This window comes from Carettochelys insculpta, chromosome 11, assembly GCF_033958435.1.
Source record: "Carettochelys insculpta isolate YL-2023 chromosome 11, ASM3395843v1, whole genome shotgun sequence".
Lineage (NCBI taxonomy): Eukaryota > Metazoa > Chordata > Testudines > Carettochelyidae > Carettochelys > Carettochelys insculpta.
The window spans coordinates 50,004,724-50,027,657 of record NC_134147.1 but is presented as its reverse complement, the minus strand read 5'-3'; the positions used below and the strand labels follow the sequence as shown (position 1 = coordinate 50,027,657).

The window sequence follows — 22,934 nt, the reverse complement described above, 5'->3', positions numbered from 1 at the left end:
TGCCGGCTACATGAGCGTGTGAGCAGAGCTGCCGCCCAAGCTGGACTCCTAATCCAATAGCTTCACTGGGCAGGGTGAGGGTGGCAGGAGCTCAGCCAGCAGAGCCGTCTTTGCTCTGTCCCATTGCAGAGGGAGGGTTGGGAGCTGCAGCAGCAGCACTCACCTTTGTTCTCTGCCTTGAGCTCCTCCTGCAGAAGGTCGTTCTGCCGGTTGCCAAGGACGAAGGCCAGGAAGGAGAGGATGAGGGCGTTGAGGATGCCGATGATAGCCAGGATATAGGCCCAGCGCACAGAGCAATCGCCCAGCGAGTACTTCCCTGTCTTCTCCCCGCACATATCCCTGACGGTCTCTGCGTCCCAGCCATCAGGAAAGATCATGCAGCCCAGCACCAGGCACAGAGCTGGATGGGAAAGAGGGATACAGGGCCCAGAGGAGGGAGAGAACGGAAGTTTGATGACAGCTGGCTCCTCAGTCGGCTGCCCAAGACCATTATGCAGCTGGCAGCCAGCAGCCCAGTAGGAAAGCACTCTGCCAACCCATCGAGCAACTAACCATTGAGATAACCCAGCAAGGGACGAGCTAGAGTCTCCAGTGCTGGCAATTTTCCAAGCAACAGTGGTTTTTTCCCCCTACAAGATACGCCATAATTGCAGCCCAGGAGTTCACTCAGGGCTGTCCTCTGGCCAATGTTACGCGGGTCAGACTAGATGTTCACATGGATCACTCTGGCTGTAAAATCTCTGCCTCTCAGCACTCCAACAATCAGCAGCCAGCTGGGATCTCTACTAAGGAAGTGCGTCTTGTCCCCTTTCTGGGGCGATACACAGGAATAATACCAGCCACCAGCTGCTCCCACTTACTCCATTAGCCTGAGTGGTAGTTCTGGGCCTGGGATCTAAAGGTTCTATCCCTGCGGGTGACCTACAGAGCAGCCAGCGTTGCTCTACACCGAGTGTGTCAAACCTGTGGCCCAATCGCATTTTTTTGTGGGAACACTGGCAGCTCCAGCTCTGAGGATGCAGCCAGGGGAATCCAGGCAGCCCTGGGCCTGGGAGCCAGCTGAAGCGTGGAGCCCCCCCCCAGCAGATCCAACCCTGGGGACCCAGCCAGGAGAATTCTGGCAGCCGCAGGTTTGGGAGCCAGCTGGGGTGTGGAGCAAAATCTCAAATTTAAAGCATCTCAAATTTTCACAGAAGCCTGTTTTATTTGATTAACCACCACCTGTACATATTCTTATTTCAACAAAATAAGCTATGTGTCATATAAAAATTATTTAAAAGGACTTAAAATTTATATTTAAATTAAAAATTATTCTATACGAGCAAATAAAAACAATTTTACACATTAAATGTTGTCAACTATTAATAAAATTATAAACCTATAAAATTCATATTAAATTCTCAATTTAAATTATTGTATTATATTCAAACAAGACCTGTATGAATATTATAACATATGCCTAAAACATAATCTATAATAATAAATAATTACAACATACTGATAGAAGTACATTTTCTTTGGTGGCTCTGAAAGTGATCAATTTTCATTTGTGTGGCCCACAGTAGGCTTTGAGTTTGACATGCCTGCTCTATGGGCTGGGATTTTGGAGTGTATTTTTTAGTTTGCTTTGCTAAAAAAACCTAGGAAATGACATTTTAAAAAATATAGTAAAAGAATGTGGTTGAGGTTAGTTAGAACCCTAGAACTGGAAGGGACCTCGAGAGGTCATCGAGTTCAGTTCTCTGTTATCTCAGCAGAACCAAACACCATCTAGATCATCCTCGATAGGAATCTGTCTAACCTGCTCTTAAATATCACCAGCGATGGAGATTCCACAACCTCCCTAGGTAACATGTTCCAGTGTTTAACTACCATGACAGTTGGGAAGCTTTTCCTAATATCTCATCTAAACCTCCCTTGCTGAAGTTTAAGCCCATTGCTCCTTGTCCTATCCTCAGAGGCCAAGGAGAACAAATTTTCTCCCTCCTCCTCTTTTAGGTACTTGAAAACCACTATCATGTTCCCTCTAAGTCTTCTCTTTTCTAAGCTAAACAAGCCCAGTTCTTTCAGTCTTCCCTCATTGCTCATGTTCTCTAGATCTTTAATCATTCTTGTTGCTCTTCTCTGGACCTTCTCCCAATTTTTCCACATCTTTCTTGAAATGCGGTGTACAGAACTGGGCACTGTGGGAGCACGAGCACCTGGTGGCCGGGCCTCACTCGCAAGGCAGAACGACCATACACTCCATCCTGGAACGCTACCATAAACAGCGGGGTGGCCGGAAGCCAGGCCGGGAGAAAGAAATCAGAAAGTTGACAAGTGGTTGGAGAGTCCCAAATAAAAACATCCTGACAAGCAGATAGTAAGTCCCCAAAGAGAACAGCTGGGGCAAGTAGCTGGAAGCCCCCAAAGAGAACATCTTGGTTGTGCAACATCAGAGGGTCCCGGGGGGAGGTTTGGAAAATGACCAAGGACAGAGGAAATCTTGTAACATGTTCTGACAGGCCGGGAGGATACAAAGTCCAAATTGGGTAACAAATGCTCTAATTGTCCAGGTATCGAACCCCCAAGTAAGAAACAGTATAAAAGGTGATTTAGCAGGGACAAGGGGGTGGGCTCCTGGACACAAGGCGGAGGCTAGCAACTTCCAGTCCAGACAGCAGACCCCGGCCTGATCACCCGGACGTCACCACCACGAAAGGTCCCACCCAAGCCGTATCTCCGACTTGAAGGGCCGCTGTAATGTAGTTGTTGGTGAGATGTGGGAACATTGGATGTATTGGTAAGTCACATGTAATTGTATACAGCTATATGTAACCTAAGCTGCGTCTACACGTGCACGCTACTTCGAAGTAGCGGCAGTAACTTCGAAATAGCACCCGTCACGTCTACACGTGTTGGGCGCTATTTCGAAGTTGAAATCGACGTTAGGCGGCGAGACGTCGAAGTCGCTAACCCCATGAGGGGATGGGAATAGCGCCCTACTTCGACGTTCAACATCGAAGTAGGGACGTGTAGACGATCCGCGTCCCGCAACATCGAAATAGCGGGGTCCTCCATGGCGGCCATCAGCTGGGGGGTTGAGAGATACTCTCTCTCCAGCCCTTGCGGGGCTCTGTGGTCACCGTGGGCAGCAGCCCTTAGCCCAGGGCTTCTGGCTGCTGCTGCTGCAGCTGGGGGGTCCGTGCTGCATATACAGGGTCTGCAACTAGTTGTTGGCTCTGTGTATCTTGCACTGTTTAATGAAAGTGTGTCTGGGAGGGGCCCTTTAAGGGAGCGACTTGCTGTTGAGTCCGCCCCGTGACCCTGTCTGCAGCTGTGCCTGGCTCCCTTATTTCGATGTGTGCTACTTTGGCGTGTAGACGTTCCCTCGCTGTGCCTATTTCGATGTTGGGCTGAGCAACGTCGAAGTTGAACATCGACGTTGCCAGCCCTGGAGGACGTGTAGACGTTATTCATCGAAATAGCCTATTTCGATGTCGCAACATCGAAATAAGCTATTTCGAAGTTGGGAGCACGTGTAGACGTAGCCCTAGTGTTTAGCCTATGCCAAATAAATAAATATATATATGACAAGTGTTAAGTAGTTGTAGTTACAAATAAATGAATCTGTCACTATCGGTAAATACCACTAGCTGGACTAGCTGGGGCTGTATAGAGATTATTGGGACTTAGAACAGCCACTATTGTGTTCACAATCGGACTGCTATTGTTCCTGGTACTCATAATACTGTGGAAACCCAGGTTTTCAAGTAGATACACTGAATCACATATTGCTGCTACAGTATATAAGGCTGCTATAGCGGTGGGGTGGTCGGTCCCGGGCCATCCACCCCCCACTGTATCAAACCCCACACGCACCCACGGGACCCGGAATAGGTCGGCACATTGTCAGGCACAACACTCCAATTTAGGCCCAATCAGTGTTGAGTAGAGCGGAAGAATGATTTCTCATCTCTTGCTCACAACACTCCTGTTAATGCATCCCAGAATCATGTTTGCTTTTTTGGCAACAGCATCACACTGTTGACTCGTATTTAGCTTGTTGTCCACTATGACCCCTGTGATGGGGTTCTGGGGTCCCCCAAGCTCTGCACCCTGTCCGCAGGCAGGAGTGACTCTCACTCAGCAGGAAAACAGCAGGTTTATTAGCCGACAGGCCACAGCATCATACAGAGGAGTCAGTACAGCCGGCAGAGACAGCCAGTCCCATCCATGTTGGGGAGAGGAGGCCCCAAGGGGCCCTCAGAGCTGGGGCCTGGCCCCCTCCTTTGTCTCTCTCTCTCTCCCAGCCCAGACTAACTGCTTCCAACTCCCAGTTCCAATTCAAACCCCTCAGGCTCCACCTCCTCCTTTGTCTGCCGTACAAAGGTGTTACCTGGTCGTCAGGGTTACCCTCAGCAGGAGCCCCACACCCTCTGTGAGCCACACACACACACAGAGGTATCCCCCACTCCATCACATCTCTCCCCCCTTCCAGACCGAACTGAGCAGGGTCACTCAGCCAGTGACCTGGGGAAGTTCGGGGCCCTCCCCTCGTGATCGGGCATCGGCTGTACCCTCAGTGCTCCCCTTGATGTGCACCACCTCCATGTCATAATGCTGCTGGAGGAGGCTCCAACTCAGGAGCTTGGTATTGGCCCTTTTCATGTGATCCAGCCAGACAAGTCCCTTTAGTTCCCTTGGGTTGGTTGGTCTCCCTGCTTCTATCTCTGGTCCATCAGCCACATTCTCAAGTCGGGCAGGCAGAGCCCATACAGATGCTCCGGCCAATGTTTGGAATTCAGTTACAGTCCAGTAAAAGAAGGTACAAATGCTTCCACCCTTGGCATTTAGCCAGACCACCAGAATGGTTGTGTGCCTCAGTTTCCCCTTCCATGCCACACGATAGGTTTGGAATGTTCCTCCTCATGTGAGAGGTTGCAAGACTAGTTACAGGGAACAATGGTGACATTTCAGAGTTACAAACTCCTTCAACATACAACTCATGCTTCTACATCAATGTCATCATGTTAAATGGCTCTTTCCAAACATTCAGTGCATGGTACAATTCTACAGCTTTTGGTAGCAGCACCCCTTGGTTACAGCAGTCAGCGTGAGTTACAGAACAAACCCATTGCAACTGTACATTTACGTTGCTCTTTGGTAGACCACAACCTTTGTGCAACATCCTTGAGAATCTGGTATTTTGGGGATAAATGGCTGAGGCCTTTCTTAGCACCATCAAGTTCTAATCTTCTCCCTTGCCCCCTGGGGTGGAAATCTGATCTCTCTGGCTGTGCCCTCCCTTCTAACAAGAGCTGGGCCATTGATGATCTCAGGGAGATGGCCCCCTCCCAGCCAGCCTGGAAATTTGCAAACCAAACTGGTTTCTAAAAGTTGTTTTGTGAGTCCCAGCCGCAGAATCCACATGGAGGAATCCCTATTTATCCCTTATCGGCCCACCAGGCCCAAAGCTCCTTTGTCCTTCCACCTCCAACTACTGCCTCCCCATGGAATCAGAAGTCGAATCCAGTATGAGAATATAAGTGTTTCCACCATCTGGAGATGGGGAATTGCTGGCCCTCTCCTGCATCCTACAGAGACTGACTGTGCAGCTGTTTTACTTGGTTCTCACAGGGCTGCTCACACTATCTGATAGTTTTCACTTTACTTGCATCAACTTCCAATTCCTGAGAAACCTTTACCCTGCCTGCTTTGGACCCTTCCAGAGCACAGCCAGTGGTTTCACACTCAGGCAGGTCCTGGCCATCAGGAGCTGAAACAAACTTCTCCCCAGGCAAAGGGCTGCTCCGGCTCTCACAGACAAGCACCTTTCCTGTTCACTCTCCTCCACCTCACTTCCATTTTCTGCAGTCCCCACAGACGGGTCAGGAAAAGTTTCAGGGAAATTCTCTTCCTCAAGAGCTCCCCCAAACAATAACTCACCCCTGTCTGCCTCCACAGGGGCACTGTTCCCTTGAGCCACAACCAGCTCCTGGGTTTCACCTAAACCCAGGATCACTTCTGGCCCATCAGGCAGATTCCCACGTAATCCGCCTCCAGGCAGACAGCCAGTACCACCGGACAGAAGGTCAGGGTCCCTTTCCTTCCTTCTGCTACCAGCTCCTTTATCTTCATCGCTCAGCATAACTCCATTGCCCGTCTGTTCTTGTGTCCTGGCGAGAAGATGACTCTGGTAGGACAGAGTCCTCTCACCCCCTTCCAGTAACACCTCAGCATCAGGCAAAGAACAAGTACCAGAATCGTCTGGTCTCTGGGATTCCCTGATGATACTAACTGGATTAGACCAAGTTAAAGCATTATCCCCCCTGAGAGACATAGAGGTAGGCCCACTTCCCATCTGGGCTTCAGCTGCCCTCAGATCCAGCTCTGGGATCTTGGCTCCATCTCGAGCCCCCACAGGCTCAGGCAAAGGATTCACTTCCCCAGAAGCAGAAGCACTTTTCTTGCACCAAGGACCAGTGTCCTTAGCAGGGACACCACTGCCTATCCCAGAGCCATTCCCTCTGCTCCAGCCCCCATGGCTGGATTCAGAGACACACCTGGAATGCTCTTTCCTGGTTGTTCCTTCTCCAGCCACGCCAGGCTGGGGAATCTTCCTCAGACAATGGGCTAGTTTCCTCATTGGCACCTTTTCCAAATGCAGGCTCTGCTCTCTCCCCAGGCTGCTGCTGCTGTTCAACACAGACAGACAATGGGAGACACTCTCTCCTTTGTCCCAGCCCCCCGGCTGGTCTCCACACACACACAGAAGGTGAAGCAGCTTCTCTCACAGACAACTTGCCATTCCCAGTGGATCAGCTGCTTTCCTGCACAGACACACAGGCACCTTCCTCGGCCCAGGCCTGGAAAACGCGTCGCAGGTCTGTCTTGGCCACTAGTAGATGATGGGTTGGAATCGCTCCTTCCCTCCTTGAGCTGTGGCAGGCCACTCGGTTCAGAGCTCCAGGCAGTCCAGGGTTCCCTGCCCCGATCCGGGCTCACCTCTGCAGGATTTTCCTTAACCCTCAGCTCTGCCACTGCACATCCACGCTGCCTTGTCCAGCTTCTTTAATCTCGATTCGGTTTCCAGGTACTGCCACTTCACAGCGGAGTTGCTGAGCGTGGTTGCAGGCTGTCAGGCTGATGCCCTCTGCACCCCACGATTTCTGGAAGAATCCCTTCAGTGTGCCAGGCTCCTTGCGAGTCACAAGCTGCCCAGGGTTAGGCCGTAGGCCCCTCCGCTCTCTGGGACCGACTCCAACAGACTCCCAGCAGAACCCCTTCTTCAGTGTGACACCCGCTGTCAGGGACCATGAGCACCCTGTCTTGGGAAGGACTCATTCAGCGTCAGCCTCCTCAGGGGTCACTTGTTCCTGGGGGATGGGCCCTCGGCCCCCCCACCTTCTGGGACCGATTCCAACAGATTCCCAGGAGTAACCCCTCCTCGGGTGTGACATCTCCTCTTGAGGACCACGACCGCAGTTGCTTGGGTTTGGCCGCAGGCCCCTCCGCCTTGGGGAACTGCACCTCACTGCCCTTCAGCACACCTGGGTCTCGCAGGCCCCACTCCTTCTGGGGCCCCGGTCACTTACTGCTGGATGCTCCATCCTCAGGGTGCAGAACATCCCACTCCTGACACCAGTGTGATGGGGTTCTGGGGTCCCCCAAGCTCTGCACCCTGTCCGCAGGCAGGAGTGACTCTCACTCAGCAGGAAAACAGCAGGTTTATTAGCCGACAGGCCACAGCATCATACAGAGGAGTCAGTACAGCCGGCAGAGACAGCCAGTCCCATCCATGTTGGGGAGAGGAGGCCCCAAGGGGCCCTCAGAGCTGGGGCCTGGCCCCCTCCTTTGTCTCTCTCTCTCTCCCAGCCCAGACTAACTGCTTCCAACTCCCAGTTCCAATTCAAACCCCTCAGGCTCCACCTCCTCCTTTGTCTGCCGTACAAAGGTGTTACCTGGTCGTCAGGGTTACCCTCAGCAGGAGCCCCACACCCTCTGTGAGCCACACACACACACAGAGGTATCCCCCACTCCATCACACCCCTAAGTCCCTTTCCGCAGTACTCCTTCCTAGACAGTTGCTTCCCATTCTATATGTATGAAGCTGATTGTTCCTTCCTAAGTGGAGTGCTTTGCATTTGTCCTTATTAAACTTCATCCTGTTTACCTCAGACCATTTCTCCAGTTTGTCCAGCTCATTCTGAATTATGAGCCTACCCTTCAAAGCAGTAGCAACCCCTCCCATCAATAACTACTCTCTGAGAAGGGTTATCCAGCCAGTTATGCACCCACCTTATAGTGGCCCCTTTGAAGTTGCATTTGCTTAGTTTATTGATGAGAAGATCATGCGAGACTGTTTCAAATGCCTTACTAAAGTCTAGGTATACCGCATTCACTGCCTCTCCCTTACCCCAAGACTTGTTATCCTGTCAAAAAAAGCTATCAGATTGGTTTGGCATGATGTGTTCTTCACAAATCCATCCTGTCTGTTTCTTATCACCTTATTTTCTTCCAGATGTTTGCAGATGAATTCCTTAATTATTTGCTCCATTATCTTTCTCGGCACAGAAGTTAAACTGACTAGTCTGTAGTTTCCTTGGTTGTTCTTTTTTCCCTTTTTATAGATGATTGCCATTTTCCAGTCTTCTGGAATCTCTCCCAACTTCCAGGACTTTTCAAAGATGATAGCTAAAGGCTCAGAAACCTCCTCTATCAGCTCCTTAAGCATTCTAGGATGCATTCCATCAGGGTCTGGTGACTTGCAGACATCTAATTTTTCTAAGTAATTTTTAACTTGTTCTTTTTGTATTTTATCCTCTGAACCTACTCCCTTCCCACTAGCATGAATTATGTAAGGCATTTTTGCATTTGCCTTCTTAGTGAAGACCAAAACAAAGAAGTCATTAAGCACCTCTGTCATTTCCAAGTTTCCTGATATTGTTTCTCCCTCCTCACTGAGTAGTGGGCCTACCCTATCCTTGGTCTTCCTCTTGCTTCTAATATATGTATAGAGTGACTCTTTTTACCCTTTATTTCTCTAGCTAGTTTGAGTTGTTCTGTGCTTTGGCCTTTCTAATCTTGCCCCTACATACATGTATTGTTTGCCTATATACATCTTTTGTAATTTCTCCTACTTTCCACTTTGTATACGACTCCTCTTTGATTTTGAGATCATGCAAGATCTCCTGACTAAGACCAGGCGGTCTTTTACCATACTTTCTAGCTTTCCTATGCAGCAGTATAGTTTGCTTTTAGGCCCTTAATAATGTCCCTTTGAAAAACTGCCAAATCTCCTCAGTTGTTTTTTCTTAATCTCGCTTCCCATGGGACTTTACCTACCAGTTCTCTGAGTCAAAGTCACATGCTCAGAATTTGGAAATGCCAGAGGTAAGGACCCTTAATTTGGCCCCTTGGGCATGTCCATTACGTGAACAAAGGACCTGCTGCCTCATTCATTGCCGAGAATGGACCCTGGTCACTAAAGAGTGAGCCAGTGTCTCTTTATTGTTCTTATTCAACTCATGACTTACCACAGCTGCTCAGATCACTTGCATTAAGGAGTTTTAAAAAGATCAGGCTGCACTGTTAATGTTGATTTTAACTAGTTTTGCAACACCGTATAATTCCCAGAAGAGAGCTAACTTTGGACCAATATTTTAAAAGGGCAAAAAGCCTGAGATGCATAATTGATAATTTCTGTTAGCACGTGGATAGGTTGTGAGAGGACTCAATTAATATAGAATTAAAGGGGGGCAATATTCATGCCAGTCAACAAGGGCTAATGAAAAATATCCTTCAACTTCCTTGTTCTATATTTTTAGGAAGATTGCAAGTTTGGCTGACACAGGTAATAGTCTCACTGTAACAAACTTAGGGTGCTGTAAGGTGCTTAATTTGGTACCACACTATGCGATGATTAAAACACTACAACACTGTAAAATTAACTGGCATATATTAGAGACTTGCTAATGGATAGGTTTTAGCCACAAACCAGGGTCATCATCAAGTGAGTGTGCATCCGATGGGGTCCTGCTGGGAGCAGGTCTGGACTCTGCACTATGTATCTTTTTTTCTATGACTTGGAAGAAAGCATAAACCCATCACTGATGAAGTGTGCAGATGACACAAGCAGTGGGGCAGTCGTAAATAATGCAGAAGACAGGTCATTCATGCAGAGCAAGCTGGGTGCTCAGTAAGCTGGGTTCAAGCAAACAATATGAGTTTTAATATGGCTAAACGTAAAGGAATACAGCTAGGAAAAATGACTGCCAGCCAGACATCTAACATGAGGGTTCTATACAGGGGCAAGGGATTCGAAAAAAGAGTTTGTACGAGATAAGTTCCCGCTGTGTAAAGAGAGCTAATGTGATACCTAGAAGTATAAAGAGGGGGATCCTGAGCAGGAGTGGACAGGTTATTTTACCTCTGTACCTGGCACTAGTACAACTGCTGCCTAGTTCTTTTGTCCTCTGTTCAAGCAAGATGTTGATAAATTGGAGTGGATTCAAAGAGCTGTCAAAATGATTAAGGAATTAGAAGAACTTGCCTTGTGGTGAGAGCTGCAAGGTGCTCCATCTGTTTCACTTCAAAGAAACGGATAAAGGGTGACTTGATCACAGGCTATAAAAACTTATATGGGGAACAACTATCTGATAATGGCCTGGTCAGTCCAGCAGAGACAGGTCTAATCTGATGCATAGCTGGAAGTTAAATCTAGATGAATTCAGACTGGACACAAGGCAGACATTTTTAGCAGTAAGGATAATAAACCACTGGAATAATTAGGACTTTTTCTATGAAATCTGCCTTAGAAATTATTTTGTGGAAGTCTGCAGCCTGTGTTCTACAAGCCATCGGACCAATAAAAGCACAATGCTTCCTTCTGGTGTTGGAAACTATGAATGTGTGGCCTGAGGCCTTATTTACTTCCTGCTATTTAAATACTGCACCGAATATGGAATTCAATTTCCTTCCTCATAAGCAAGTTTATGGCACTTCTCAGCATAGGATTTGAGAATTTCACATATTAGAATGACTGTATCATCCCAATTTGCCCAGAAAAGAGATATTGTCTCCACTACAAAATGGATACAGACCCTGTACCTTGTGTATAGCTAGTGATACAAATTCTCTCTCCCTGAGTCTGTGGGGGAAAACATGAACACAATACAAATGAATATTCTGCCTAGGCTACACTATATTCCAAGTGGCCTACCTGTATGGATCCCTCTGGGCTGGTCCACACTATGGGCGGAAACTGATTTAACTCATCCAACTTCAGCTACACAAATTATGTAAAGTAGCACTTTAAAGACTAACCAAATAACGTATGAGGTGATGAGCTTTCCTGGGACAGACCCACATCTCCAGATCTTCTTCTTCAGGGTGTGTCCCAGGAAAGCTCATCACCTAATCAATCATTTGGTTAGTCTCTGAAGCGCTCCTGGACGGCTGGTTTGTTTGGATGGAATACAGACTAGTGCGGCACTATCTCTCTGCCACAAATCATGTAGCTGAAGTTGACATACTTGGATCTACTTCCCACAGTGTCTTGGCTGTGGTGTGTCCACTGGACATGCTCTCCTGTAGACTCCCTTTGCACTTCTTGTTCCTGTGGAGGACTGGAGTTGATGGGAGAACAATCAGTGATCAATTTATTGAGTCTATGCCAGACTCAATGAACCAACCTCTGCTGGATTGATATCTGCCTGCTGCTCTGGGCAGTGGATTGGGCATATCCTCTGTCTTATTTCAGAAAATTTAAAAGCATGGTAAGAACCTGCTGGTGGGCCCCAGCTTAATGACCAAGGCTATCATTTTAACTCTCCGTAGGCAAGAGGGGGTTGGGATCCCAGACCGACACAGTTACTATCAAGCTTTCATCATGTCACAGGTATCAAATGGCTTTCGGTACACTAACACCCTTACAGCCACATGGATGGAAACAAATGGCTACTGATGCATGCAATTCCCCTCCAGGTCTCTTCCGCTCGTCTTTTGTCCAATGGAGGAAAAAGAGATGTCTCTGGTAGCGGTTGTGTGAAGGGTCTGGGCTACACTAGCTAACAGGCACCTCTTTCATCCTGGCTGTGACTCAAAAGCACCTATTTGAGGCAACACAGACTGGAAAAGTGGGAACGAACATCTAATCTGAAGAACTATCAGAACAGGGGTATTTCACAGATTCCATCACTAGTGCAGGACAAGCATATTGTCCCTCTGCTAGCCATAGAGCAGTGGTATGGCCTGCAACACTCAGTGAAGTGGTAGCACTTACAGCTAAAACACTTGCTAATATATCAGTCTGGTCTAGATGTTCTGAGACTGCCAGAGACCCCAGAACTGTGATGAGCAACCTAGGCTAGTGAGTGGACTGCATGAGTGGCCACCCTTCATCTCAGCAGGCTGGAAGATTGCCAGAACGAGCACAGTTTCCAGGATAGGGCAGTTTTGCTAACTGAACTTGCATGCCTAGAACTTGCTCTTCTCTGTGCATGTTCCAGTTTGAATTCGTCTTTCTTAAACAAGGGAGACCAGAACTGTACCTGGCATTCCAGAGGTCTCACCAGTGCCTTTGCTGGTGAAAAGGAACGTACTGTGGAATGTTACAAATGCTTCTATAAATCTCGGGTTATAGCTGAAACAAAAAAACTGATGGACAGGATCCCCTGGGAAGCTAATGTGAAGGGGAAAGGAGTTCAGGAGAACTGGCACTATTTTAAAGATGCCTTATTGAAGGCACAGGAACAAACCAGCCTGATGTGCAGTAAGAAAAGCAAATACAGTAGGCAACCAGCTTGGCTTACCCGGGAAATGCTTGGCGAGCTTAAACTCAAAAAGGATGCGTATAAGAAGTGGAAACTTGGACATATGACTAAGGAGAAGTACAAATATACGGCTGAAGAATGCTGGGGTGTTATCAGGAAGGCGAAAGCACACTTGGAACTGCAGCTAGCAAAGTATGTGAAGGGTAACAAGAAGGGTTTCTACAGGCATGTTAACAATCAGAGGGTGATCAGGGAGGGTGTGGGGCCATTACAGGATGAGGGAGGGAACCTGATGACAGATGATGCGGGAAAATCTGAAGTACTCAATGCTTTTTTTGCCTCTGTCTTCACAGACAAGATCAGCTCCCAGACTACAGCAGTAGGCAATGCAGCATGGGAAGGAGCTGGGCAGCCCTCCGTGGGGAAAGAACAGATTAAGGGCTATTTAGAACAGCTAGACCTACACAAATTGATGGGTCAAAATTTAATGCATCCAAGGGTATTGAGGGAATTGGCAAATGTCATTGTAGGGCGTTTGGGTATTATCTTTGAAAACTCATGGAAATCGGGAGAGATCCCCAATAATTGGAAAAAGGCATATGTCGTGCCCATCTTTAAAGAAGGAAAGAAGAACAGTCCAGAGAACTATAGACCGGTCAGCCTTACCTCAGTCCCTGGAAAAATCATGGAAGAGATCCTCAACAAATCCATTTTGAAGCACTTGGAAGAGGAGAAAGTGATCAAGACTAGTCAACATGGATTCACCAAGGGAAAGTCCTGCCTGACCAATCTGATTAGCTTCTATGATGAGGTAACAGGCTCTGTAGATATGGGGAAGGCAGTGGATGTGATATATCTTGATGTTAGCAAAACTTTTGATACAGTCTCCTACAATATTCTTTCCCATAAGTTAAGGAAGTATGGATTGGATACATGGACTGTAAGGTGGATAGAAAGCTGGCTAGATGGTCAGGCCGGAAGGGTAGCAATCAATGGCTCAGTGTCTGGTTGGTGGTCAGTTTCAAGTGGAAAGCCCCAAGGATCAGTTCTAGGGCCAATACTGTCAACATACTTATTAATTACCTGGATGAAGGGATGGATTGCACCCTCAGCTAGTTTGCGGCTCACACTAAGCTAGGGGGGCAGGTAGATATATTGGATGGTAGGGATAGGGTCCAGAATGACCTAGATAAATTGGAGGATTGGGCCAAAAGTAATCTGATGAGGTTTAACAAAGACAAGTGCAGAGTCCTACACTTGCAATGGAAGAATCCCAAGCACTGTTACAGGCTGGGGATCGACTGGTTAAGTAGCAGTGCAGCAAAAAGAGGAGCTGGGGATTAGAGTGGATGAGAGACTGGATATGAGTAAACAGTATGCCCTTGTAGCCAAGAAGACTAATGGTATATTGGGGTGCATTAGGAGGAGCATTTCCAGCTGATCTAGAGAAGTTATTATTCTTGTCTATTCGGCACTGGTGAGGGCACATCTGGAATATTGTGTCCAGTTCTGGGCTCCTCACTATAGAAAGGATGTGAATGTGCTGGAGCAGGTTCAGCAGAGGGCAACAAAAATTATTAGGGGCTGGAGCACATGACCTATGAGGAGAGACTGAGGGATTTGGGCTTGTTTAGATTACAGACGAGAAGACAGGGCACTCCTCAGGAGTAAAGGGACTTCGAAGTTGCCCCGGCACTTTGAAGTACCGGCGGGTGCGCCGCGGCTACACGCGTGCCAGTACTTCGGAGTTTAAAACTTCGGAGTTGCCGTGGGGGGGAATTTGCTTAATGAAGTGCTGCCCTATGCACCGCAGCACTTCTTTATTAAACTCCCAACACCCTAATTACCATCCTTCCTTCGAAGGAAGGTGGTAGTGAAGACAAGCCCCAAAAGTCCTCAGGACCAGATGCCTCACAGATATGCCCATAGCAAAGGGAGACTGAACAGGAGCCAGAAGAAAGTTATTCCATGGAGACACACTGGAGCATGGGTGTCTGAGATCTGCCAGTGCCTAGTGGACCCCAAACTCATCCACCCTAAGGCCCAAGTAACCATTCAGTCCTTCAAAGCAGACTAGTTTGACCTGCCTACAGCCCTATTGCCGGTTATGTACAAAGGCTGGACAGGAATTTGGACTTTTGTGATCTGTGCTGGTGGGAGAGGATTCAGCCGACCACGTGAGGCAAGTCAGGAGGGTGGGAGCGGTCACCCATAGCAGGGCTGAGGAGGTCTCCCCACCTAACTTTGTTCCTGAGCTTTCTACAAGGGCCTGGTCTGTGTTCCATGACATCCCAGGGCCAGAGCCGCAGACAGAGGGGGCAGAACCCAATCTCAGACTAGTTTCAATGATAGCAGCAGTAGATCCATTCCCTGCAGCCCAGCCAGAAGCAGCCCAGGAACCAGAACCGGCCGAGCTGCCAGTCCCATGACCAGAATCCACACAAGAGCCAACACCTGCAGCAGTAGCAGAACCACCAGTGGAAGAGGCACTGCTGCAGCACCAGCAGGGTGCAGCTCATAGCCAACAGGAACACCTGCTTAGCCTGCATCACTCCCAGAGGGACCAAGTCCAGGGCCACAGCCCAGCTGGGAGCTGATGCCTCCTGCCTCAAGGGAGCACTTCCAGGCAGGGCAGGCAGCAGAGGAGAGTCCCAAAGGAGCTTGGGTGCTGGCTTTGAGTGGCACGATAGTCAAAATAGCACCGGACCTCAGCAGCCAAAGCTCAGCTGAAAATTAGATCCCAGCGTATTTATCTGCTGACTTGGGTTTCACTCTGGCGTGCTTCATACGGGCTGCATCAAGCGTATGATTTTACAAAAGCAGACGAATAGGCTTGTGCTCAGGGTGGACCAGTGATGTTCCAGCCTGCCTGAATTATCACCCAAAGGAAGAATTGCCTTTTGCTGTGGACAGTTGTTGTGTGATTTTAAGACATTTCAGCCTTGATTCTAAATGCATTTGGGTGAAAATGTTGAGATGGCTCAAAGAATACTAGACGTCCACTGCCGCTAATCCCTCCCCTTTTCTCCTGATTCACGTAATGCCCCTCTGCAGTATACATTGGCCAAACTGGGCAGTCTCCAGGTAAAGGAATAAATGGACACAAGTCAGATATCATGAATGATAACATACAAAAACCTGTAGGAGAACATTTCAATCTCCACTTGACGCTCAGATTTAAAAGTAGCAGTCAAAAAAAGCTTCAAAAACAGACTCCAAAGAGAAACTGAGAGCTGCAATTCATTTGCAAATATGATACCATCAACCAAGGATTGAACAGAGACTGGGAGTGGCTGTCCAATTACAAAAGCAGTTTCTCCGCTCTGATGTTCACACCTCCACGTTAGCTGCTGCTAACGGGCCACATTCTCCCTGACTGAATTGACCTTGTCAGCTCTCGCCCTCCTCTTGACTGGGACTCCCTCTTTTTCATGAGCTTATGAATTTAGACCCTCCTTTGGAACCCCCACTCATGCATCTGACGCAGAAGATCTTTGCCCACAAAAGCTTATGCTTCAAAATTACAGTCAAGCCCTTAGGTACAATCTCATTTGCTCTGATCCTACTGACAAAGACCGAAAACTACAAGATCGCTACCTAATATTCATAAACCTGAATTACGCACCAGGAGAAATAAAAAAACAAATCGACAGGGCCAAACGAATACCCAGAGACCAGCTACTCCAAGATAGGGCCAAAAAAGCCAAGAACAGAACACCACTGGTCATTACCTACAGCCTCCAACTCAAACCACTGCAATGCATTATTAAAGACCAACAACCTATCCTTAATCAGGATGCTACACTCCCGAAGGCCCTAGGTGACAGGCCTGTTCTCTCCTTATGAGGATTCTCACCAATAGCCACAGTCTGTACCGCAGGAACGCCAGTCCTGGAACCTTTCCTTGCAACAAGGCCAGCTGCCAGCTTTGTCCACATATCTATTCTGGAGATACCATCACTGGACCTAACCAGGTTATTCACAGAATCACGGGCACATTCTCATGTTCCTCAACTAACATCGTATATGCCATCATGTGCCAACAATGCCCAGATGCTTTGTATATTGGACACACTTCAAACGCTCTTAGACAAAGAATTAATGTGTATAAAACAGACATAAAAACACTCCTGATTCACAAACTTGTCAGTCAACACTTTAATGGAGTGGGCCATTCTGTTAATGACCTGAGAGTGCATTTCACCGAAGAGGAATTTTCACAACAGTTTGGAAAGAGAGGCTGCCAAACTCTCTTTTATATTCAAATTTGACACATTAACACATGGTTTGAACCGGGAAGGGAATTTTCTAGCTCGTTATAGGGGCTCTTTTACATACTTGGTTTTATCTAATTCTTGACCTTTCCCCTACTTCTACCCCTCTGCTCTCTGATTTGCTCACCTTGATAATATTTTTTCTGATTTGTCAACCTTGATTACTGTTTTCGGTTCTCTGTGCCTTAAATATTGAGTCTGTTCTGGTGTGGCTATGGTCTGAAAAAGTGGGTCTGTCCCACAAAAGCTCATCACCTAATAAATTATTTTGTTAGTCTTTAAAGTGCTTCTGGACTGCTTTTTTTTTTGCTAGTACATAGACTAGCACGGCCTCCTCTCTGTTACTATTCAAAATATCTGTCAGTCTATAAGGTGCCACAGGACTCTTGTGATTTTATTATTCTTACCTTCCTACCCTACCTTGTTAGGCTTATGTTTCATCTGGTTCTATATTGGCTGGTCTTGAAGCTTTGACAACTTGTACAGTTTCATAATGAGATCTTTCAATATGAAGCATATAAGTACTTGGAAATAAACAAGCTCTCAGTCATTTACATCCTTGCAACTTCCAGGGTCTTTCCTTTTTGAAAATAAAACAAATTGTCACAAAAAATAGCATGACGCATGCCCAGTATGGCAGGTGTGACGTGAATGGAGCACTGACTAAAGGACAGGCTTTCGGAAGTAGTTGTTAATGGGGGCTCATCATGAAATGGGGGTGTCTCGGTGGGTTCCCACGGGATCCAGAGGGAGTCCCAACATAATTTAACATTTTCATCAGTGGTATGAAAAGAAACATACAACAGCATCAGCAGCGTGTGGCTGACACAAAGGAGGGCAAGGGAAACATTGATGAGGCAAGGGCAGTCCTACAGAGTGATCTGCGTCGCCTGGACTGCTGGGCCCATTCAAACAGTAGACATGTTAATACAGCCAACTGCAAAGTGCTGCAGCAGGGTACAAGGAGCCAAGGCCAGATCTGGGGGCAGTGCACTGAAAAGGATCATTGTGGACAAGCAACAGAACCTGAGCTCCCTGTGCCACACAGCTGCTACATGAGCTAATGTCAGCCTTGGGTGTATAACCAGAGGAGGATTACAAGGAGTAAGCAGGAGCAGGGAGGTGATTTTACCTCTGTAGATGGACCTGGTGGGACTGATACTGGAGTACTGCATCTGGTTCTGCTGTCCACGTTTGTCAAGGAGTGTTGAAAAACTGAGGAGCTGCAGGGAAGAGCCACAAAAATGACTGGATGGCTCAAGAAAGTGCCTTGTAGGGAGAGTGAAAGAGTTTGTGCTGATTGTCACAAAGCAGACGGAGAGGACATGATTACAGCATATCATTACCTGCACGGGGAGAAAATGTCCAGGCTGTTATCTAGCCGAGAAAGGCAGAACAAGAACCAATGACTGGAAGCCAAAGCCAGACAGATTACAGTTAGAAATAAGGCAGAATTTTAGCAGTGAACAGGAACGCACTACCAAGAGGGGCAGTGGCTTCTCCATCCCTTGTGGTCTTTCTGGAAGATGCTTTAGCTGAATACATTATTCACCCTGACACAAGGGTAACTGGGTGCAATTAAATTGCCTGTGATATACTGGAGTTCAGTCTAGATGACCAGCTGGTCCCTGCTGGCCTTAAACTTTACGAATCTTTGGGACTGCCAGCCAGGGAACCCCAGGAGAGTAATGACCTGCCTCCCTGTATCTGACTTTCTCCAGATACTGACTGGAACCCATCAATGTGCTTGAGTGCAGGAACCATGGGGATCTTGTACATTGGGGCTGGTGCCCCACCAGCACTGGGCCCGTCTTTGCCACTTTTTCACCCTCCAGCACTGTGACAAGTGCTTGGGCTGCTATTACCTCACTGTATCAGACACTAAAGCTGCTGCCAAGGGCCAGACAGTACTTTCCCCCATATTATCCATTCTCTCTGCCTCTGCCAACATGTGAGGCAGTGGTTCCCTAACAAAGAACAGTACAGATATCTAGGCATCAGGAAACACGCAACATCCATTTGTTTTGAATGGCACATTCCCCTCTCTTTGGCACCAAGGATGGACCAGCCCCAGTGCGTTGGCAGCAGAAATCTCTGCTAGGCAGATGGCCCTGCACCAAACCACAGAATCATAGGGCTGGAAGAGACCTCAGGAGGACCTCAGCAAGATCTAGGTGAGCTAAAGTATGAGGTACAAAGTTGTTAAATATCCAGCTCTTGAGCTGGACAATGAACTTGGGCATTGTTTCTACATCCCGTGGTGTCCTGAGAGCCAAACAGAGGGAGTCAGCACCTGCTTTGTGGTCTGGGATGAACCCTCTCTCCTTACGCAGGTGTAACCTGCTTTCCCTTTGATCTAGAAAGAACAAATGATATGCTCAGGCTATTATTAAACTGTGTTAACTGTCATCTGAGAGGCATCCCCACACCTCGGGTCAGGGAAATACCCACAGCTGATACCCACTGTAATACACTCTCCAGCTCACAACAAACTTGCCAGAATCATTGGTTTTTCAAGCCATGTTAGTGTTTGCCTGTTTCAAACAGGTTTCTCAAGGACCTCGCCCCTCCAAGCACGTCTTGACGCCTGGGTGATATCTTTCTGTTCCTTGATGTCTCTGGCCTCTCCAGGCATTTCTCAAATGCCCCTTAGTGGCTCCTCTGACCTGTTCAGGCAGCACGCAGCAAAACGTCGCCTGCTGCCCCTGCGGGAGCGAGTAGGCTGTGTACTGGCTGCTGGAGAGCACAGGTCAGGTAACCAGTGCTGATGAGTCAGATGTCAATGGGAGCCACGCTTGTCGCTGGGTGAGTGCGAGAGGGGGAAGAGTGCAGCATAGTAACCTTCCCAGGACATGGAGCCTTCTCACTGAGCAGTCCCTGAGGGCTGCAGAGACGACTAAGCAACTGGAGGGGGTGAGAGGAAGACAGCCCTGCCTGAGGGAAGCGCAGGTGATCCTCCGACTGTCTTCCCTGCCTGAGCGGAGCGCAGGTGATCCTCCGACTGTCTTCCCTGCCTGAGGGGAGCGCAGGTGATCCTCCGACTGTCTTCCCTGCCTGAGGGGAGTGCAGGTGATCCTCTGACTGTCTTCCCTGCCTGAGGGGAGTGCAGGTGATCCTCTGACTGTCTTCCCTGCCTGAGGGAAGCGCAGGTGATCCTCCGACTGTCTTCCCTGCCTGAGGGGAGCGCAGGTGATCCTCCGACTGTCTTCCCTGCCTGAGGGGAGCGCAGGTGATCCTCCGACTGTCTTCCCTGCCTGAGGGGAGTGCAGGTGATCCTCCGACTGTCTTCCCTGCCTGAGGGAAGCGCAGGTGATCCTCCGACTGTCTTCCCTGCCTGAGCGGAGCGCAGGTGATCCTCCGACTGTCTTCCCTGCCTGAGGGGAGTGCAGGTGATCCTCCAACTGTCTTCCCTGCCTGAGGGAAGCGCAGGTGATCCTCCGACTGTCTTCCCTGCCTGAGCGGAGCGCAGGTGATCCTCCGACTGTCTTCCCTGCCTGAGGGGAGCGCAGGTGATCCTCCAACTGTCTTCCCTGCCTGAGCGGAGCGCAGGTGATCCTCCGACTGTCTTCCCTGCCTGAGCGGAGTGCAGGTGATCCTCTGACTGTCTTCCCTGCCTGAGGGGAGTGCAGGTGATCCTCCGACTGTCTTCCCTGCCTGAGGGGAGTGCAGGTGATCCTCCGACTGTCTTCCCTGCCTGAGGGAAGCGCAGGTGATCCTCCGACTGTCTTCCCTGCCTGAGGGAAGCGCAGGTGATCCTCCGACTGTCTTCCCTGCCTGAGCGGAGTGCAGGTGATCCTCCGACTGTCTTCCCTGCCTGAGGGAAGTGCAGGTGATCCTCCGACTGTCTTCCCTGCCTGAGGGAAGCGCAGGTGATCCTCCGACTGTCTTCCCTGCCTGAGCGGAGTGCAGGTGATCCTCCGACTGTTTTCCCTTCCTGAGGGGAGTGCAGGTGATCCTCCGACTGTCTTCCCTGCCTGAGCGGAGTGCAGGTGATCCTCCCACTGTCTTCCCTGCCTGAGGGGAGTGCAGGTGATCCTCCCACTGTCTTCCCTGCCTGAGGGGAGTGCAGGTGATCCTCCCACTGTCTTCCCTGCCTGAGCGGAGTGCAGGTGATCCTCCAACTGTCTTCCCTGCCTGAGGGGAGTGCAGGTGATCCTCCGACTGTCTTCCCTGCCTGAGGGGAGTGCAGGTGATCCTCTGACTGTCTTCTCTGCCTGAGGGAAGCGCAGGTGATCCTCCGACTGTCTTCCCTGCCTGAGGGAAGCGCAGGTGATCCTCCCACTGTCTTCCCTGCCTGAGGGAAGCGCAGGTGATCCTCCCACTGTCTTCCCTGCCTGAGCGGAGTGCAGGTGATCCTCCGACTGTCTTCCCTGCCTGAGGGAAGTGCAGGTGATCCTCCAACTGTCTTCCCTGCCTGAGGGGAGCGCAGGTGATCCTCCGACTGTCTTCCCTGCCTGAGGGGAGCGCAGGTGATCCTCCGACTGTCTTCCCTGCCTGAGGGGAGCGCAGGTGATCCTCCGACTGTCTTCCCTGCCTGAGGGGAGCGCAGGTGATCCTCCGACTGTCTTCCCTGCCTGAGGGGAGCGCAGGTGATCCTCCGACTGTCTTCCCTGCCTGAGGGGAGCGCAGGTGATCCTCCGACTGTCTTCCCTGCCTGAGGGGAGCGCAGGTGATCCTCCGACTGTCTTCCCTGCCTGAGGGGAGTGCAGGTGATCCTCCGACTGTCTTCCCTGCCTGAGGGGAGTGCAGGTGATCCTCCGACTGTCTTCCCTGCCTGAGGGGAGTGCAGGTGATCCTCCGACTGTCTTCCCTGCCTGAGGGGAGCGCAGGTGATTCTCCGACTGTCTTCCCTGCCTGAGGGAAGTGCAGGTGATCCTCTGACTGTCTTCCCTGCCTGAGGGGAGTGCAGGTGATCCTCCCAATGTCTTCCCTGCCTGAGGGGAGTGCAGGTGATCCTCCGACTGTCTTCCCTGCCTGAGGGGAGTGCAGGTGATCCTCCAACTGTCTTCCCTGCCTGAGGGGAGTGCAGGTGATCCTCCAACTGTCTTCCCTGCCTGAGGGGAGTGCAGGTGATCCTCCAACTGTCTCCCTCTGCCTGAGGGAGCTTGACAGATCCCTTGATTGTCTCATCAAGCCTGAGGAGAGCTCAGGTGATCCCGTGTCCCCTGCCTGAGGGGAGTATGTGTAATTCCCTGATTGTCTCCCTCTGCCTAAAGGGGAGTGCCCGCAACCCGCAACTATCTCCTCCGCTTGAAGGGTTCATGGGCAGGCCTCTGACTGACTCCCCTGCCTGACGTGAGCACACCACCTCCCAACTGTCTTCCTCTGCTGGGCTGTTTTCCCTGGCAGGGATCTGCCAAACTATTCTGGGAGAAACAAGCAGTCTTGTAACACCTTAAAGACTAACAACTACATCATTTATTTAGTTATTTAGTTATTATATGGTAACATTTTATATTACAATAAATACATCTATTATAAATTTTACTTAACAAATATATTTGTTGTTCTTCAAGGTGCTACACACTGCTTGTTTTTTGGGATGTTACTGACTAACACAGCAAACCCTCTAAGGCTATATCCTGGGAGAGCAACTTGCTTCAGCAACACTGAGAAGACCCTCCAGACAACGGGACGTTTTCCACGGTGAGCAACACTTCCTGCTGCAGCAGTGATTTCCCCACACTAGGCAAATCCATGCTTTCATCACCTTGTCTCACTCAAGCAGCTTCCGGCTTGCAATGCTGCATTGGGCTTTGTGGGTTCACACATTTCAGAGCCCACTGGTAGAGAAAAAACTGGACGTGTGAATCCAGAGGAATCTGCCCTGGGGAGCATTACTTGGAAGTTGTAATGGTGTTGCTGATGTATCCAGTCCAAATCCATCATCCCACCCTTTGAACTG

At 49.3% G+C, this 22,934-nt stretch overlaps 1 protein-coding gene across 1 annotated transcript in view; it reads right to left on the bottom strand.

The window, feature by feature from the left end:
* The window catches only part of LHFPL4 (LHFPL tetraspan subfamily member 4), a 58,321-nt gene that overhangs the window by 20,784 nt on the left and 14,603 nt on the right, over window positions 1-22,934 (bottom strand). The window contains exon 2 of the mRNA XM_075005339.1: window positions 164-400. Coding sequence (XP_074861440.1) covers window positions 164-400 — 237 coding nt within the window. The remainder of the gene's footprint in view (window positions 1-163; window positions 401-22,934) is intronic.